Below are 15,880 nucleotides of genomic sequence, written 5' to 3' on the forward strand. Positions count from 1 at the left end.
AAAAAAAAAAAAAAAAAAAAAAAAAAAAAAGGGCAGCACGCTGCCTTTAATTTTTCTAAAATTGAAATATCAAGTGTTTTAATATAAATCCCACAATCAAGGGAACAACTCGTAACGCTCATCCTACGATTTCCTTACCCCAATCTTTCGCTAGGTCCAGCCCTGATCCAAAGTCAACTAGAATCACACGTTACCACTCATTAATATAAAGGTTCTGTGAGCCCCGATATGCCTTGTTGGAATCGCTTCGATGATTCGAGAATGATGAAATATTTTTTTAGGTGGTTCGCATCTAAGCAAAACTTCTGATTAGTTGAAATGTTGTTCAAATGACAATAAGGAATAATTTTGGAAGCGATTAATCATGGAAAAAAAAAAGTAAAACAAAACAAGACACTCTTTTGGCTTTTTTTTTCTTTTTTTTTTTTTTTTTTACCTTTTCGTACATGGTCATTATAATTCTATATATATGAGTGGTTTTCATGTTGAAAAATATATCACAAACATGAAATTCATTTATTAACATCCAAAATCAAAGATCAAACCAATTTTTTACAATTTTGTTCATTGGTTCCTTTTTCCAAATTTTAATTGCTTGATTTATACTTGGTTTAAGTTTGTTTAATTCTGCAAACTAATTGTCATTGAATCCTTCAAGTACTTACCTCGATGGCGACAAATATCGTTTGAGGACAACGATTCATAATAGTGTTCAAACCTTCCATTTTTGCGATTTCCTGTTGCTCGTTTTATTTTCATTCTTCATCAATTTTGTTCAACAATCTCAAACGACATTTTCAACATAGACAATGAGACAACCATGGCTACGATAATGATATGAATCAAGAATGCGACAACCATGGCTACGATAATGATATGAATCAAGACCTTTAAGGCTTGACAAATTTGACGGATCAAACTTTACAAAAATGGAAGAACAAGTTGACGTTTCTTCTTACGACTTTTAAGATCTTTTATATCTTGGACCCAGACTTGGTGCCATGACCAGAGCTAGCCACAAATGACACCAATGAAAGAAGGGCAAAAAGGAAAGAAGATGATGTGATATATAGAGGACACATTCTGAATACTCTCTCTGATCGCTCTATGATCTCTACACAAATAGTACCTCGACAAATGAAATATGGGAATTGTTGGAAACTATATACAAGGCCGAGGAGGATGGTACCAAAAAGTTTCTTATAAGTATTTTGATTTCAAGTTTTTGGATAACTTGCCTTGGTTATGACAAGTCCCTGAATTGCAAATTATTATCAATAAAATGAAGGTTGTAAAGATAGATCTTTCCGTAACTTTCCAAGTTTATGCAATCATTGAAAAATTGTCATCTTCATGGAAAGGTTATAGGAAGAAAATCCTTCACAATTCCCAAGATTAATCTTTGGAAGAAATTCAAAAACATCTTCGAGGAAGAGTCAAAGGCACGAGATAGAAATAAACATTCTTATGAGAGCACTTCCAAAGCCCATGCAATGGATCAACCAAACAAATACAATAAAGATTCCAAGAAGAGAAAATCTACAAATCCCAACAAAGATAACAAAAACAAGAAGAAATCGAAAATTTGTTGTTATATGTGTGGCAAACTCGGACATTATGCTCAGAATTGCAGATATCGCAAACAACCACTGCTAAAAAGCAAAGTAAACTCTATTGACCACATCATTGCTACCGTAAGCATTATAAATTCAGTCAAAGGAAATGTTTAAGAATGATGGTAGATACTTGTGCCACCGTACATATATACCATGAGAGATCCATTTTCAAAATCTATTAAGAACTGAATGACGAACACATTTAAATGGGAAATGAAGTTCAATCAAAAGTAGTTGGCAAAGAAAGTATAGACTTATAGTTTACATCGGACAAAAAGATCACATTAATAAATGTATCACATGTACCAGATATGAATAAAAATCTTGTAAGTATTGATTTGTTGGGAAAACCGAGAATAAAGTCCACATATGAATTGGGCAAACTTATACTTTTCCGGAATCGTGTATTTGTTAGAAAAGGCTATTCTAATGGTGGAATAGTCAAATTTTGTATTATTGATAATAATATCAATAAAACTACAAATTTAAATTATATTGTTGAATCTATTTCTTTATGACATGATAGACTAGAACACGTTGGTTCTACTTTAAAAAGAATGATTGAAATGGGAATGATTTCATGTGAAAATCTAGAATATAATAAATGTGAATTATGTGTTATGTTTAAAATGATTAAGAAATATTTTCATAGTATTGAAAGAAAATTTAGGGCATGTTTGAGCCACATTTTTTTCAAAAAAAATGTTATATTCTTAAACAGTGATTTGACATCATTTCAAGCATACATTCTTCAATAAAATAATATTAAACGCAAATCCAAAACTTTCTTTATTTTTTAATAACACATTTCTTACCAATACACTATTTAAAAATTCATTCTAAGCAAAATAATGTGGCTCAAACAAAGGCATAATTCGCTAGACTTAATTCATTCTGATAAATGTGAATTAAATGAAATGTTTACTAGATGAGGTAATAGACACTTCATAACATTCATAGTGATCGTTATAGATTTTGCTATATCTACTTGATGAAACATAAGGATGAAGCTTTAACATGTTTAAGATATATGAAGCTGAAGTAGCAAATCAATTAAATAGACATATTAAAATTCTCAGAAGCGATGGGAAGGTGAATATCTCTAGTGAATTTAATCTTTTTGTGAACAAACATGGTATAATACATCAATTTAATACACTTAGAACACTCGAACAAAATGGTTTGATTGAGAGAAAGAATAGGACACTGGTTAAAATGATAAATACTATGTTATTAAATATTAAGTTATCATCTAACTTATGGGGTGAAATTTTATTGAGTGCATGTTACATAGTTAATAGGATTCTTTCTAAAAGATTTAAGGTTTCTCCATATGAATTGTAAAAAGGGAGAAAATCAAACATTGATTATTTCAAAGTGTTGGATTGACTTGCTTATAGTAAGAACACATATCCTAAAAGGACTAAGTTGAGTCCTAAAGAGATCAAATGTACTTTTGTAGGATATACCCAAAATAGCAAGGTACATCGATTATTAAACTTGGAAACCAATGCTATTATTGAATCCCGTAAAGTAGAGTTTTTTGAGAATATGTTATCTTTAGATAATAATTCTATAAGGGAATCTCAAGTAGAGATTTCTAACTTTTCAAGATCATAAGTAGAAACACATTCCGAGGATATCGAAACGAGTGAACTTCAGAGAAGAAAAAGGGCTTCAAAAGGAAAAAGTGCTAGGATGGGATGAATTGGACTCTCACCTTATTTTTTTCTATTTAGTTGAGGGAAATGAGAAAAGTATCACAAGAACTGCTCCGTATGTTTTTCAAGTAAAAATCGATCCTAAAACTTATCAAGAAGCAATGTCATTTAGAAATAACACTTTTTGGAAGGATGCTATAAACGATGAAATTGATTCAATAATGTCAAACAATACTTGTAAATTTGTCAATTTGTCCCTGGATCAAAAACTATAGGCTGGTACACCTAATACTTTTAAAGTTAGCTCAATGGCTAAAGGATTTCAACAAAAAGAAGGAATATATTACTTTGACACTTATGTATTAGTTGCACAATTAACATCAATTAGGATTATATTCGTTGTAATTTCAATCTATGATTTGCGTATACATCAAAGGGATGTTAAAATGGTGTTCTTAAATGGAGATCTCTATGAAACAGTCGAAACGATTTGTTCTACCTGGATATGATGATAAAATATGCAAGGTAATAAAATCCTTTTATGGATTAAAACAAGCACCAAGAAATGGCATGAAAAGTTTGACTTCGCGATAATGCCTTTTGTAGATTTAAACATAATGGTATTAATAAAGTTTATATTCAAAAGTCTCTGATAGTCATATTATGCTCATTTGTTCAAACGTGGAGCATGTTGATTATGAGTAATCAAATGCAAGGTATAAAATAACCAAAGAGATTTCTATATTCCACATCTAAAATGAAAGATTTTGATCAAATGGATACCATACTAGGTCTCAAAGTCACCAAGACTATTGGGGGTTAAATGTTAAGTCAATCACATTATGTTGAGAATGTGATGAATAAGTTCAAACATTTAAAAGTTAAAAAGGCTAATACTCCATTTAATCTAAGATTGACACTTATAAAGAATAATGGAAGAGCAATAGCACAACTTGAGTATACAAGTGCTATTGAGAGTCCGATGTATGTTGTGCAATATACAAGACTTGACATAGCAATTGTAATTAATAAATTAAGTCGGTTTACTAACCGTCCAAATAAAGAATGTAACACCCCAAATTTCATACATCTTGAAGTGTTACTAAATATTTACTTTTCTTTGTATTAAAGGCGGAACAATAAAAATAAATTTTCTTTAAGAATAAAATAACTGAAATATCCATAAACTTAAACCACATATATAAATGGTACCTTGAAAAAACATATTGAACTAACTAATTAAATGACATGACTTTAAACGTATCTAACTAAATAATAAATTTAGAGACAAAAATTTAGTGCTTTTCGTTTTTGAATCCTATTGGCAATCCACGTCACCATCCCCCTACAGTTCCAATTGACACATACTAGCCTGTAAAAATCATATGAATGAGTATTTAAAAATACCCAGTAAGATGCGTATAGTTTCCATGCACAATTATATAATAATAAATAAACACTTCATATTATCCTTCTCTAATGTAGTATCTCTGTGATTAAACAACAAGTCCATTTTAGGCCCTCTTAAATTCTCAAAAGATTTCATATCTCTTATTAAAAAACCTGAAGGTTCATTGGCAACTTATGCATGAATTACTAAACATAAAAGTACACAGAAACAAATCATTTGTACAAAAGTATCTTACTTTACTTTTAAAATGTTGGAAAGAATAAAATTTTGCACGTAAAAATTATCCTCTTTTTTCTTTATACTTTTTTATCTCCTCTCTCTATTGTGGCTCTCTTTATTTTCTGTAATGAAATAATGAGAATTCTTACAGTATTTATAATTAAAATTCTCAATTGAGTTTGTATGTAGGTAGAATTGAAAAACTATGTAATATAAGAAATTTGGATAAGAATTGGTTTCAAATGGTAGAGTTAATAATATACTATATTATTGGTTTCCCTAGTGCAATCACCCCATTAAAAATAGGACACTGGGCAATTTTTACTTGGTTTCAAAAAATGATTTGAATTGTACTGTACTATTGATTTCATGTAAAAGAGGAAAAAATTTACTTAATGAGGCCCCCGTTTGTTATTCATTTTTGTAAGAATGAGAATGAAAAATATAGCCGTTACTAAATCTACACAAGAGATAAAAAAAATCAAATATGATGGCTTGATGTGATGGATAACAATCATATTTTTTATTTTTGTGATCAAAGAATGAGGATCCAACGAGGGCTTAATATTGCAAGCATCCATCTACTCTATTAACTTTTTATTCTTTTAATCGGACTCAACTTGATGTAGTCTAATTCAAAATAACTTTTCCTAATTAATTAAGAGCTACAAAAAGAGTCCAATATTAATATGTTAATTCTTGCTCTATCAAAATCTAATTACTTGCCAAATAAAATATAAGAATTTAAAACATATTTCACTGTAATCTCTCTATTTCAAAAATAAATGTAGCATACAAAATAAATAAAATTTATTTTATAAAATTTTTGGGGCATTACAATCTCTCCTTCCTTAAAAGAATTTCGTCCTCAAAATTACCTCTATTAATTGAAAAGTTCTCAATACTTGACATTGACATGCTTATAATATTTCATAACATGAAGCAAGAAGCCTCGTAATCGTGCTAAAAGAATAACATTTCATTTCATACCTTAGATCAATTGAAGAATGGTCGAATAGTGAGCGTCGCGTGCCAAGAGCTTTTCATATCATTACATATTTAAGACTTTAAAAATTTTATATTGCCATTAATTCTTTAATGTTTATGAAAATAATTTTTTTTTATTAGAAATTTCCTAAATAGAGTTTTCCTAAATATGGGATGGTTTGAAATATTAACTTTAAAAAAAAAAAAAAAAAAAAGGTTGTCTACAAGAAGGCAGACTTGTGCTCTGATATCAAACTGTAACACCCCAAGTTTTCATAAATTTTGAAGTATTACCAAATAATTATTTTTCTTTGTATTAAAGGCAAAAAGATAAAAATAAATTTTCTTTAAGAATAAAATAATTCAAATATTCACAAACTTAAAACTAAACATATAAATTGTTTCTTAAAAAAAAATATTGAGCTAACTAATTAAATAACATGACTTTGAACGTATCTATCTAACTAATGAATTTAAAGAAAGAAAAACTTAGTGCTTTTCATTTTCGAATCCTATTGACAGTCCACGTCACCATCTCGTCACTGTTTCAATCAACCCGCACTAACTTGTAAAAATTATAGAAGAGTGAATATTTAAAAATATCCAATAAGATACGTGCAATTTTCATACACAATTATATAACAATAAATAAACATTTCATAACACTCATCTCTTATGGAGTATATCGGTGACCAAACGATACACCCATTTTAAGTTCTCTTAAGTTTTTGAAAGATTTCATCTTTTATTAAAGAACCCGAAAGTTCATTGACAATTCATGCATAAATTACTGAATATAAAAATATACGAAAACAAACTACTTGCATAAACAAACCACGTGGTTTCAATGTTTTCATTTTCGATGTTATTGCCGGTGCTCAAATTACCGTAGTACACACTCGGAGTGTTACACATGTTTGTACTTTTCCAACAAAGCTTCTGGTTTAAAGATCGTTGGAATCTGCTTACGTGGACGTCAGATAAGATTGACACTTGGCGCATTTTTAAGGTTCAATAGTAACAAACGTGCTAGTCTATTTATTTCAGAGTCTATGCTAGGATGGAAGGTGAGTTTCTATCTATCTATAGCTTGAAATGAAATTTTTACATTTTGTGTCAATCATATCCAAGCATGAACTAGTACAGCTATAATATTGTCTTTCTCATCAATTATTTCCACAATTCTCTATAGACTGAACAAATTTGTTTGATACGAGAATCTTGTGAAATACCTATAATACTATAGAAGATTTAAACACTAAGCACCCATTTGGCAAATTATAAATAATTTTTAAATAGAAACACAATAATAATAATAATAATAATAATAATAATAATAATAATAATAATAATAATAATAATAATAATAAGTAGTAATTATAAATATATGATTGAAATTAATATGTAATTTTGATTGAAGTTATAAGCAAATTAACAAGTTGTATACAAACGGAGGCTAATTGAAGTCAGAAATATTATAATTCCACTATGAGAAATTATATTGGTTCTTTCCTAGTTGACATGAATAACTTCCGTAACAATTTGAAGACATGGACCCTGCCACGAGTAGAGATTGATTCTCTCAAACTTGTTTTTCCTTTGAGGGCAATTTCAGTATATTTTTATAGTTCGGAAAATCAAATCTTCGTAAACATTAGTGAGATTTTATTTGACAAAAAGATGTGATATGTTGTGGTGTAAAAATGCATTGGAGGGACATCCAAAACAATTATAAATTCTCGGACCTCATTTTTTCTTTGAGGCCCCTTGAAATCGGAAACTCAAGACAATGGCCTAGTTTGCCTTGGGCCAAGGTCGGCCCTACGGAAGTAATGAGAATGACCTGTTAGCTTATTTGTTTGAGGTGTTTGTTAAAAAAACTCAAGAGCTTGGCCTAGTGATATCATCGTGGGCTCCACAAGTAGCGATTCACAGCCACATTATCACCAAATCACTCTTGTCACACTGCAAACGGAATTCAGTGATTGCATGGCCACTTTACACATAGCAAGAAGGAGGTTGTTTGTGTGATACCCGCAAGCATACATGATCGTTGACAAGTAATAATAAGTGAGTTAAGAGTTATCGTCCCACAGATAATAAATTTAATTCAAGTTTACTAGTTTCGTATGGAATTCTAGTTATAAAAACAAAATAAATATTTTGATTTGATTTAAACTAAACTAATCTAAGAAAACAATAAAAATTGTGATTTTATCAAATTATGGAGGATTGTATTGGATTTTGACTTTGCCTATTGCTATTTATTTCAATTCTTGATTCATAATCTAATTTCTTTCACGAGTTCTTGACAATCGATAACACTAATATGTTGAATGTTCTTTTCCAAGATACACCAACCTATGATTAACACGACCAATCATATTCCTAATCCAAATTCATATGAAAATCATGCATTTAATTTAAGTTATCCATATGATTGCATGTATGATAGTTATTATCTTAATCCTAACTATACATGTTAATTTTGCCGCGTTCTAGACTCGTTGTGAGTATTCCTACACTACAACAAGCAACTAACTATTCAATTGATTGCCAAACAATTCAATAGTGCAATGGGAATGCAAAATTAATCAAGTAACACTCGAATTAAAATAAATACTTGTCTTGAATTAAAATAAATAACTAATAGGGTTCATCTCATCCAATACAATGAAAAACTAGGCTAACATATTAATATATAAATTACAAGAAGAATAATAGAAAAATATCACCCGAGTCATGAAAGAATACAAAAGATGTTGATCTTCACGTCCAAAGTTGAATTCTTCAAAACTTGATGTAATTGAACTTCAATTCTTTGCTATGACTTGATCTTCTCTCTCAAAATATAGCAATTGACCCATTGTTCTTGATAGATTTAATGAAACTATTGTGTATGAAGAGGCAAGAGAGAGACCCCTTCATTGCTGCCCATATCTTGTATTTATATGATGAAATTAGGTCAAAATTCAAGTCCAAATTGCCTTCCAAAAGAGTTTGAATCAAATGAGGAAAGTTGCCTTCGCGTGCGCATAATTTTGTCTCTGCACAGCTTTCAGTATTTTGATCATAACTTTCTATTTTGGTGTCTGATTCAGGTGATTCAAAGTGCATTGGAAAGCTAATTAAAAGATATACAATTCTTATAAAAATACAAATTTTCCAATTCAAACGTTCTCCATCCGAAAAATGGGTCTCAAGTTGACCAAAAATCTCGAAAATATCCTATATGATTGGAAGTCGATTTATGGTAATATTCTAATCATATCCCTTTCCTTTTTTACTCTAATTTGCATTCAATTGACTCCTATCAATCTTCAAAATAACTTTTGTGGTCCAGATCAACCATTAAATATTTATACTTTGGTCCTCATACTTTGGATTTGCTTCATTTAGCCATTCCGTTCTTTTTTCCAATTTTTCTTTAAAACATGAACTTTTCCTAATAAAATCAATAAATAACAAATCAGGTACTAATCCGTTCAAAGAATAACAAAATATCATCATTTAAGATCTCAAATAAGTGTAGAAACTACACTTATCAGAGGTCAGAATGGCAATGATGGCGATGGTGGAGCCATGATCGAAAGAGAGGAGGTTGAGAAGATGGTTAGGCAGTGATGGAGGGGGAGGAACTGAGGAAGGCAAGGTCATTCAGAGAGGTAGAGAGTTGAAATAAAGTGCATGCAATGGATTGTCATATGATTAAAAATATGTCATGTCATTGAGCTTTAGAAATCGTTGGGCTTGAAACTTATTACTATGTTTGGCAAAATGTAGTTAGAAATTTTGATAAAAATACGTAACTTAAATAAATTGTTAACTTTAACCTCAATTTTTCAAGTTTTTCAAACAAGTACTTAATACATTTTTTATTTTATTTTTTTTGTGTGTGAAATGAATGAGGTCTTTATTAATCTGAAATTGAATGACTTCTGATTTGATTTAAGTTTTCCATTACAAAATTTTCTATTAACTTGTATTTTAAGAAACTAAAACTTAAAAGTATATAGATTTAGAATTGGGTTTTGTATTTGAGTAAACTGCGTGACAAAGCGAATAGTTCATCTAGTAGTCTATTATTACTTTTAAAATCTTCAAACCAAAAATTTTGTGAGGGCGATGCTTTGTGCAAAATGATTCGAGGGTTGAGAAACTAATAATAGTCTTAATCAATAAAAGATTTTTTTTCTATTAAATTGTCATTTATTTTCTTTAGAGATATCGAATATACAAGGGTTTGGCGTATATTTAAATCTGTAATAGCAGATATGACCCCGTTTGACCCCCATTACCTGAAAATGAAAATGGGAGGAATAGTATTTTTTAGAAAAATGAGTGGTTGAAAAAGAAGGAAAAGTTTTCGATTTACGTGTAATATTATTTTATGGAATATTGTGTGATTGAAAATAGGAAAGAGAAAAATGAAATGTAATGCAATTAAATTTAATGGCTATATTTCCTCTTCTTATTTCACAAAAAGTTTAATTGCAGAACCAATGCAATTATTTAAATTCAAACTTGATAACCAAAAATCATTTATGTAGAAGCTTCCGGATTCATTCCTTCCAAGTTTTATTAATTTATAGGATAATCTAAGAGTTAAAAACAGCAATCCATTGTCGTCCAGCGGTTAGGATATCTGGCTTTCACCCAGGAGACCCGGGTTCGATTCCCGGCAATGGAATCCTTTTTATTTTCTGTCATAAATACTGCAAATGCTTTGGTGAATTATGTGTTTTTAAAATAAATCCTGCAGTCTCGACTGCTATTTAAAAATCGAAATCGACACTGCTCATTCTGTAATGGTTAGATTTCAGTTCACTATCAAATTCTTACAGATTTGGTGATGCTAAAAGTAATAAAATTTGTTATATCTCATGAAATCCGTTATGAATAAATAGATAAAAAGTCTTCAGAAATAAAATTTAACCAATTTTTAGTTAACGAAAACTTTAGCAATAAGCACGTGTTCTTTATTAGCAGCAATAAGCATTGTCAAGAAAGTGTTCGACAAAATGACTGGAGCAAATAACCATCAGCACAAGCCCTTCTCCAAAATGCTACCACTTCTTCAATCAGTAGCTAGATTCTAGCATAATCGATATATTTTCGAAATCTGCAAATCAAATTACGTAGATTAAACGCCAGTGGATCCAAAACCACCAGAGCCTCTCACAGTTGAATCAAGATCATCAACTTCAGTTACTTCAGGAGTTTCAATTTTTTGTATAATCAGTTGGGCAATTCTATCACCAGTTTTCACTTCAAAATCGACATCAGAATGGTTGAACAGTATCACCCCAACTGGACCTCTGTAGTCTGCATCAATTACCCCTGCCCCCACGTCAATCGAGTGCTTCCATGCCAAACCAGATCGCGGGGCTTCAAAAATGAAATTCCGAAAACAACCCATGAAACGAATTGAACAAAAAATAAAACTCAGATGCCGAAAAAAGAGAATATTATGGGAAAAAGTTACCAATTCGAGCATAAGTTCCTTCAGGTATGGCAATGCTAAGATCAGCAGGTATCAGGGCTTTGCCTCTCGCCGGAACCTTTGTCTCCGTGGCACTGTAGGTATAAAACAAAAAGAGCATAATTCTTTCGATTCTTATAATTCAAAAATGATCTAAAGAAAAGCAAAAATACCTGGAAAGATCGTAGCCTGCAGAGAGGGGGGACGCTCTTGAAGGCAAAGAAGCCTTGTCGGAGAGTTTTTTTACTCTTAAAAATGAAACAATTTCATGAGAAACGCCATTGTTGTGAAGCTTTTGAATTTTTGGTGTGGGTTCTTTGATTTCAGGGTTTCCATTTTGGGTTTCCACAGCTTGAGCCATTCTAAAGGCAAGAGAAAATATTTTTCGAGATTGGCTTGTAGTTGATTTGCAACGCAAAAGGATTTCAATTTTCATGGATTGAAGGTGCCATATGGTGAGGATTAAATAGAATAAACTTTGCAGGGAAATGGCGCCAAGAATTCCCGCCATTTTTATAGGCGTGTTAAACGCTAATTTAGTCAATCTATTAATTGGGATAATTTGCAAGTTTGAAGGACACTCACAAGGTATAACCGTATAAGTGAGTTAAGCCATTTTGTACATCACTTTCGACATCATCCAAATTGGTACGATTTGATCGGAGAAAAACTATTTATTAGTTCAAACTATCCAATACCGTACAATGTATAAAATGATGTACATATAACATGATATAAGTAGATTTGAATTTGTGACGTCCTACTTCTATCCTCTTCGACTTGTACACTATTGGAAAGTTAAATACTTTATACAAGATCTAAAGTGGAAAAATTCTACATCCCAAGCTCGAGCAGCCAAATTGGACAACATATCTAAACTCTATTAAGAAAGAAAAACTAGCAAATGAAGTATGAAAGTATAAGAATAGATGCTTATATGATAACAAAACATTGTGGAGTTTCGATTGCACTTAAAGCTTAAATAGAATTATAATAATTTATCAACTTATAAAATTTCGGAAGCTTTTGAAAAGTATAAGTTAGCTGAACAGAAAAAAAGTATCCCAAAAAAAAAAAAACTTCATGGTCTAAGCATATACAATTGTTCTTGAAATTGCATAACACACCCATTATACTTCTTCAACGTTGAATGCACATCATTACTTCGCAATGATAATGCAAATAACTTTTTATACTTCACATTTCATATATTATTGAACATAGGACGATTAAACTTGAGCCATGCATACAAAATATGTAACATATTAAAATCCGATACTACAATAGACCATCGTGCCTCTTAACTCCACATCCACAGTGTTTATTACTGCCTTCATGTCTTCCTCAACAATCTTCGTGGTGCAACTTCATCCTTTGATGTACTGTACAATAGAAAATGCATATACTTTTTACAAGAAATTTAATATACAAAGTCAAGTCGATGGTGTAAATCCAAATGCCAGACGCGAAGAGTGACAAGTACAAAATTACAACTACGATTAACCATTCAAGAATTGTCCAGAAACAGATAATAATACTGTAACTTTTAAATCCATCTCCTTGCTCTTTTGTAATCCATAAAAAATTATGCGTAGACCTTTGACTACACAAACTTGCAACCATTGTTTTTAAAAATGAAGACAGATATACGCACACAAACAGATCCAGCCGAACAAAGATGATCAAACATGCCAGCATTTAGGGAAAGAAAAAAAATGCACTGTTAAAATTTCGATAATTTTTGTTCTTAAAATTTCATTTACGAAATGAAGCGCATAGAATATGGGACTGCAGATAGCATTTGTTAGTATGAAATTCAAACAGAGAATTCGAATTGTGGGAAACCATTCAAATCTGAATGTGATTTTTCCCTATGCTCCATACTTCCAACATGCATAACATCAACAGTATTTGACTATTTGGAAATTTTCCTTCTAAACATCGACTGTGTTTCCATTTCCGGAACATATTGAAGACAATTTCACTCTTAACCGATCAATTTATTAAATGAGGTCGTTTAACATGGTTTCATAACAAATAACAATATCATGTCCCAGTCTAGAGTCCTTCCAATCTACGAATATTGTTCACGCGTCAAACGTTTAATGTCAAAATGAATCCTGCCCTAAACTTTGGGGGGCGTGTTGATGCGCAAACCACTTAAACTTTTAGATGAAATTTAACGGGTAGGATGCTGTACCTGTACCTCCTGGTTGATTGAACAGGAGGTGATTCATATATATCCCTGGACAGGAAGGACATCTTGGCAATCTCCGAAATGGCAGCATCCTGGATGCTGGCAACCTCACTGGTCAAGTCCTGATAAGCTGCCTCAAAAGCTTCCCTCCAAAAACTTGGCAGCCTAATGCTAGTACTGTGACTGTAAACATCCCACATGTGTCTAACCATCCTTTCCCTTTCATCGAGATCCTACAATCAACAATCACAAAGTTCAAATTTTAACAGAACATGAAGAGAAAATTACCCATGACACAGTATACACTATACATAACCAATTCCTGCATCCACTGGGGTAACTCCAAGCCAGATAGACATTAAGCTGTGAATTGAATAAGTCCTTTTTAGAAGCTAAATTTTTATCTTACTTGTGCCAACTTTCTCTGTTTACAAGAAGAAACTGTTATAAATCTACAATTAGGATTGGGGTTTTGAATCTACGATCTAAGTTCTCCTAAAACAAGGATTGGAGTTTTGCTAATAAAAAGATCCCTTTGACACATTTTCTCAAACAACTGAGCTTCACTTAGAGATTTCTCCACTTTGTTTTCTTTAGGAGAATTGCTATTGTTTTCTTTATTGTAAATTCTTTTACACCAAGATTTTTACCCCAAATTAAATTGCATTTTCCACCTTTTTGTTTCGAATTCCTCTCAATTTGGGCAACCATATATTTAGGGTTCATCAATCAACAGCTCCAAAACAAGATTAAAGAAACCTGTAAACACACAAAAAGTAACATAACACTAAAAAAATATGTACCAGAACGTCAAGATCACCATGTATGGATAAGTCCAAGGCATCTGAAGAGTGTTTAAGATTAACAGCAGACCATTTGAGAGTAACAGAGGTAGTGAACATAGACCAAAGTGCAAGCAATACTATTGCACCCAAAACCCAAATCTTGTATCTGCCTCTGCCAAACAATCCACCGCAAAATCCCTCTTTCTGGCTAGTAGCAGCTGGTGCTGTAGTTTGGGTTTCTTCATCTTTCATTGCTGCTCAGTCTAGTAACAAAAATAATAAGAGTAATTAAAGAAACTTTCAGTTGACAGAGGAATTGAAGAAAGAATGGGAGAAATTCAATTGGGTTGTTGGATTGATCAAATACTCCGGGAGGTTGGACTTCCAGTGAGTGGATTGAAATATGGGCATGTATTGTGTATGTATAGATTGAATAGCACCGGTGCACCGACGCGGTGGGCTCTACTGATTAGAAGGAATGATATAATTTCTGTAGCCTCCATTAAACGCATAGCAAGTGGGTGATGCCAAAAATAATAAAATAGGCTTCATAAATTGTGGCAGTCTGGCAGCCATTTTGATAGGTGTTAGGAGGCGGAAAAATGAATTTTGAAGGATGTACGAGGAAAAAATTAAATTTATGTGTAAAATATTTTATTGTAAAAATATTTTATTGAAAATGAGTTTTAAAATAATAAGAAACAAATCGGAGCTAATTTGGCATCTCAAATGTAGGATCTAAAATAACAAATTGATTAATATCATATCACTGCTTCTAGGTAAGCAATGCTTCTGATTAACATTAGTCTTTGTTCAATATTGTAAATATTGAAATCTTCTTATAAAGATCATTTAATGATGTTTGACAGGGTTTCTGAAAAACCAAAAGTTGTTTTTAAATTTGTTTGAATAATTGTTGAGATTTTAAAATGACACTATCTCGATGTAACTTTATCGAATAACTCCTCTACAAAAAAGTAGAAGCGAACATCCTGACAAATAGAGTTAGTAATTTTAGCTCATATCATATATAAATTTGAAGACCCTTTATTATGTCTCAAAAATAAAGTATGATCAGAATTGCTTTGTTTGTATACAAAAGCCTTCATAGCCCCTGTAAATCTTCCAAACCATGCTCTAGGGGACTACTTCAAGCCATATAAGGCTTTTTTTAGTTTACATACTAGTCTGCAAGCTTTAGTTTGTATATTACATCTAGGGGCAACTCCATATGTACTTCTTCCAATAGTTCTCCATGCAGAAAAACATTTTTTACATCAAATTGGTGTAGGGGCCAATCCAGATTTGAAGCAAGGGAAAGAAGGACGCGGACTGTGTTGATCTTGACTATTGGTGCAAATGTCTCCATATAGTCAATTCCATATGTTTGTGTGTATCCTTTGGCAACAAGTCTTGCTTTGAAATGTTCAACCATGCCATCTGCTTTATGTTTAATGGAGAAGACCCATCGGCATTGGAGAAAGGGGGGCTTTTGGCAAATTTTTTTTTCTTTTAAATTCAG

General features: G+C 31.5%; 2 protein-coding genes and 1 non-coding gene across 3 annotated transcripts; 1 reads left to right on the forward strand and 2 right to left on the reverse strand.

The window, feature by feature from the left end:
* Positions 1 to 10,512: 10,512 nt before the first annotated feature.
* Positions 10,513 to 10,584, forward strand: TRNAE-UUC. Its single transcript has one exon. It is a non-coding gene; the product is annotated as a tRNA-Glu (tRNA).
* Positions 10,585 to 10,851: 267 nt separating this feature from the next.
* On the reverse strand, positions 10,852 to 11,902 carry LOC111393888 (deoxyuridine 5'-triphosphate nucleotidohydrolase-like). Its single transcript, XM_023019657.1, has 3 exons — positions 11,550 to 11,902; positions 11,380 to 11,471; positions 10,852 to 11,282 (listed from the first exon to the last, which is right to left on the reverse strand). Exons 1-3 carry the CDS (start codon positions 11,885 to 11,887, stop codon positions 11,038 to 11,040), a joined length of 675 nt encoding a protein of 224 aa, XP_022875425.1. The 5' UTR covers positions 11,888 to 11,902; the 3' UTR covers positions 10,852 to 11,037.
* A 541-nt stretch (positions 11,903 to 12,443) lies between these two features.
* Positions 12,444 to 14,834, reverse strand: LOC111393890. Its single transcript, XM_023019658.1, has 3 exons — positions 14,377 to 14,834; positions 13,577 to 13,806; positions 12,444 to 12,758 (listed from the first exon to the last, which is right to left on the reverse strand). The coding sequence occupies exons 1-3, from the start codon at positions 14,608 to 14,610 to the stop codon at positions 12,710 to 12,712; spliced, it is 513 nt and encodes a 170-aa protein (XP_022875426.1). The 5' UTR covers positions 14,611 to 14,834; the 3' UTR covers positions 12,444 to 12,709.
* Between the last annotated feature and the right edge of the window lie 1,046 nt (positions 14,835 to 15,880).

Source organism: Olea europaea, chromosome 4 (genome assembly GCF_002742605.1).
Source record: "Olea europaea var. sylvestris chromosome 4, O_europaea_v1, whole genome shotgun sequence".
NCBI classification, from domain to species: Eukaryota; Viridiplantae; Streptophyta; class Magnoliopsida; order Lamiales; family Oleaceae; genus Olea; species Olea europaea.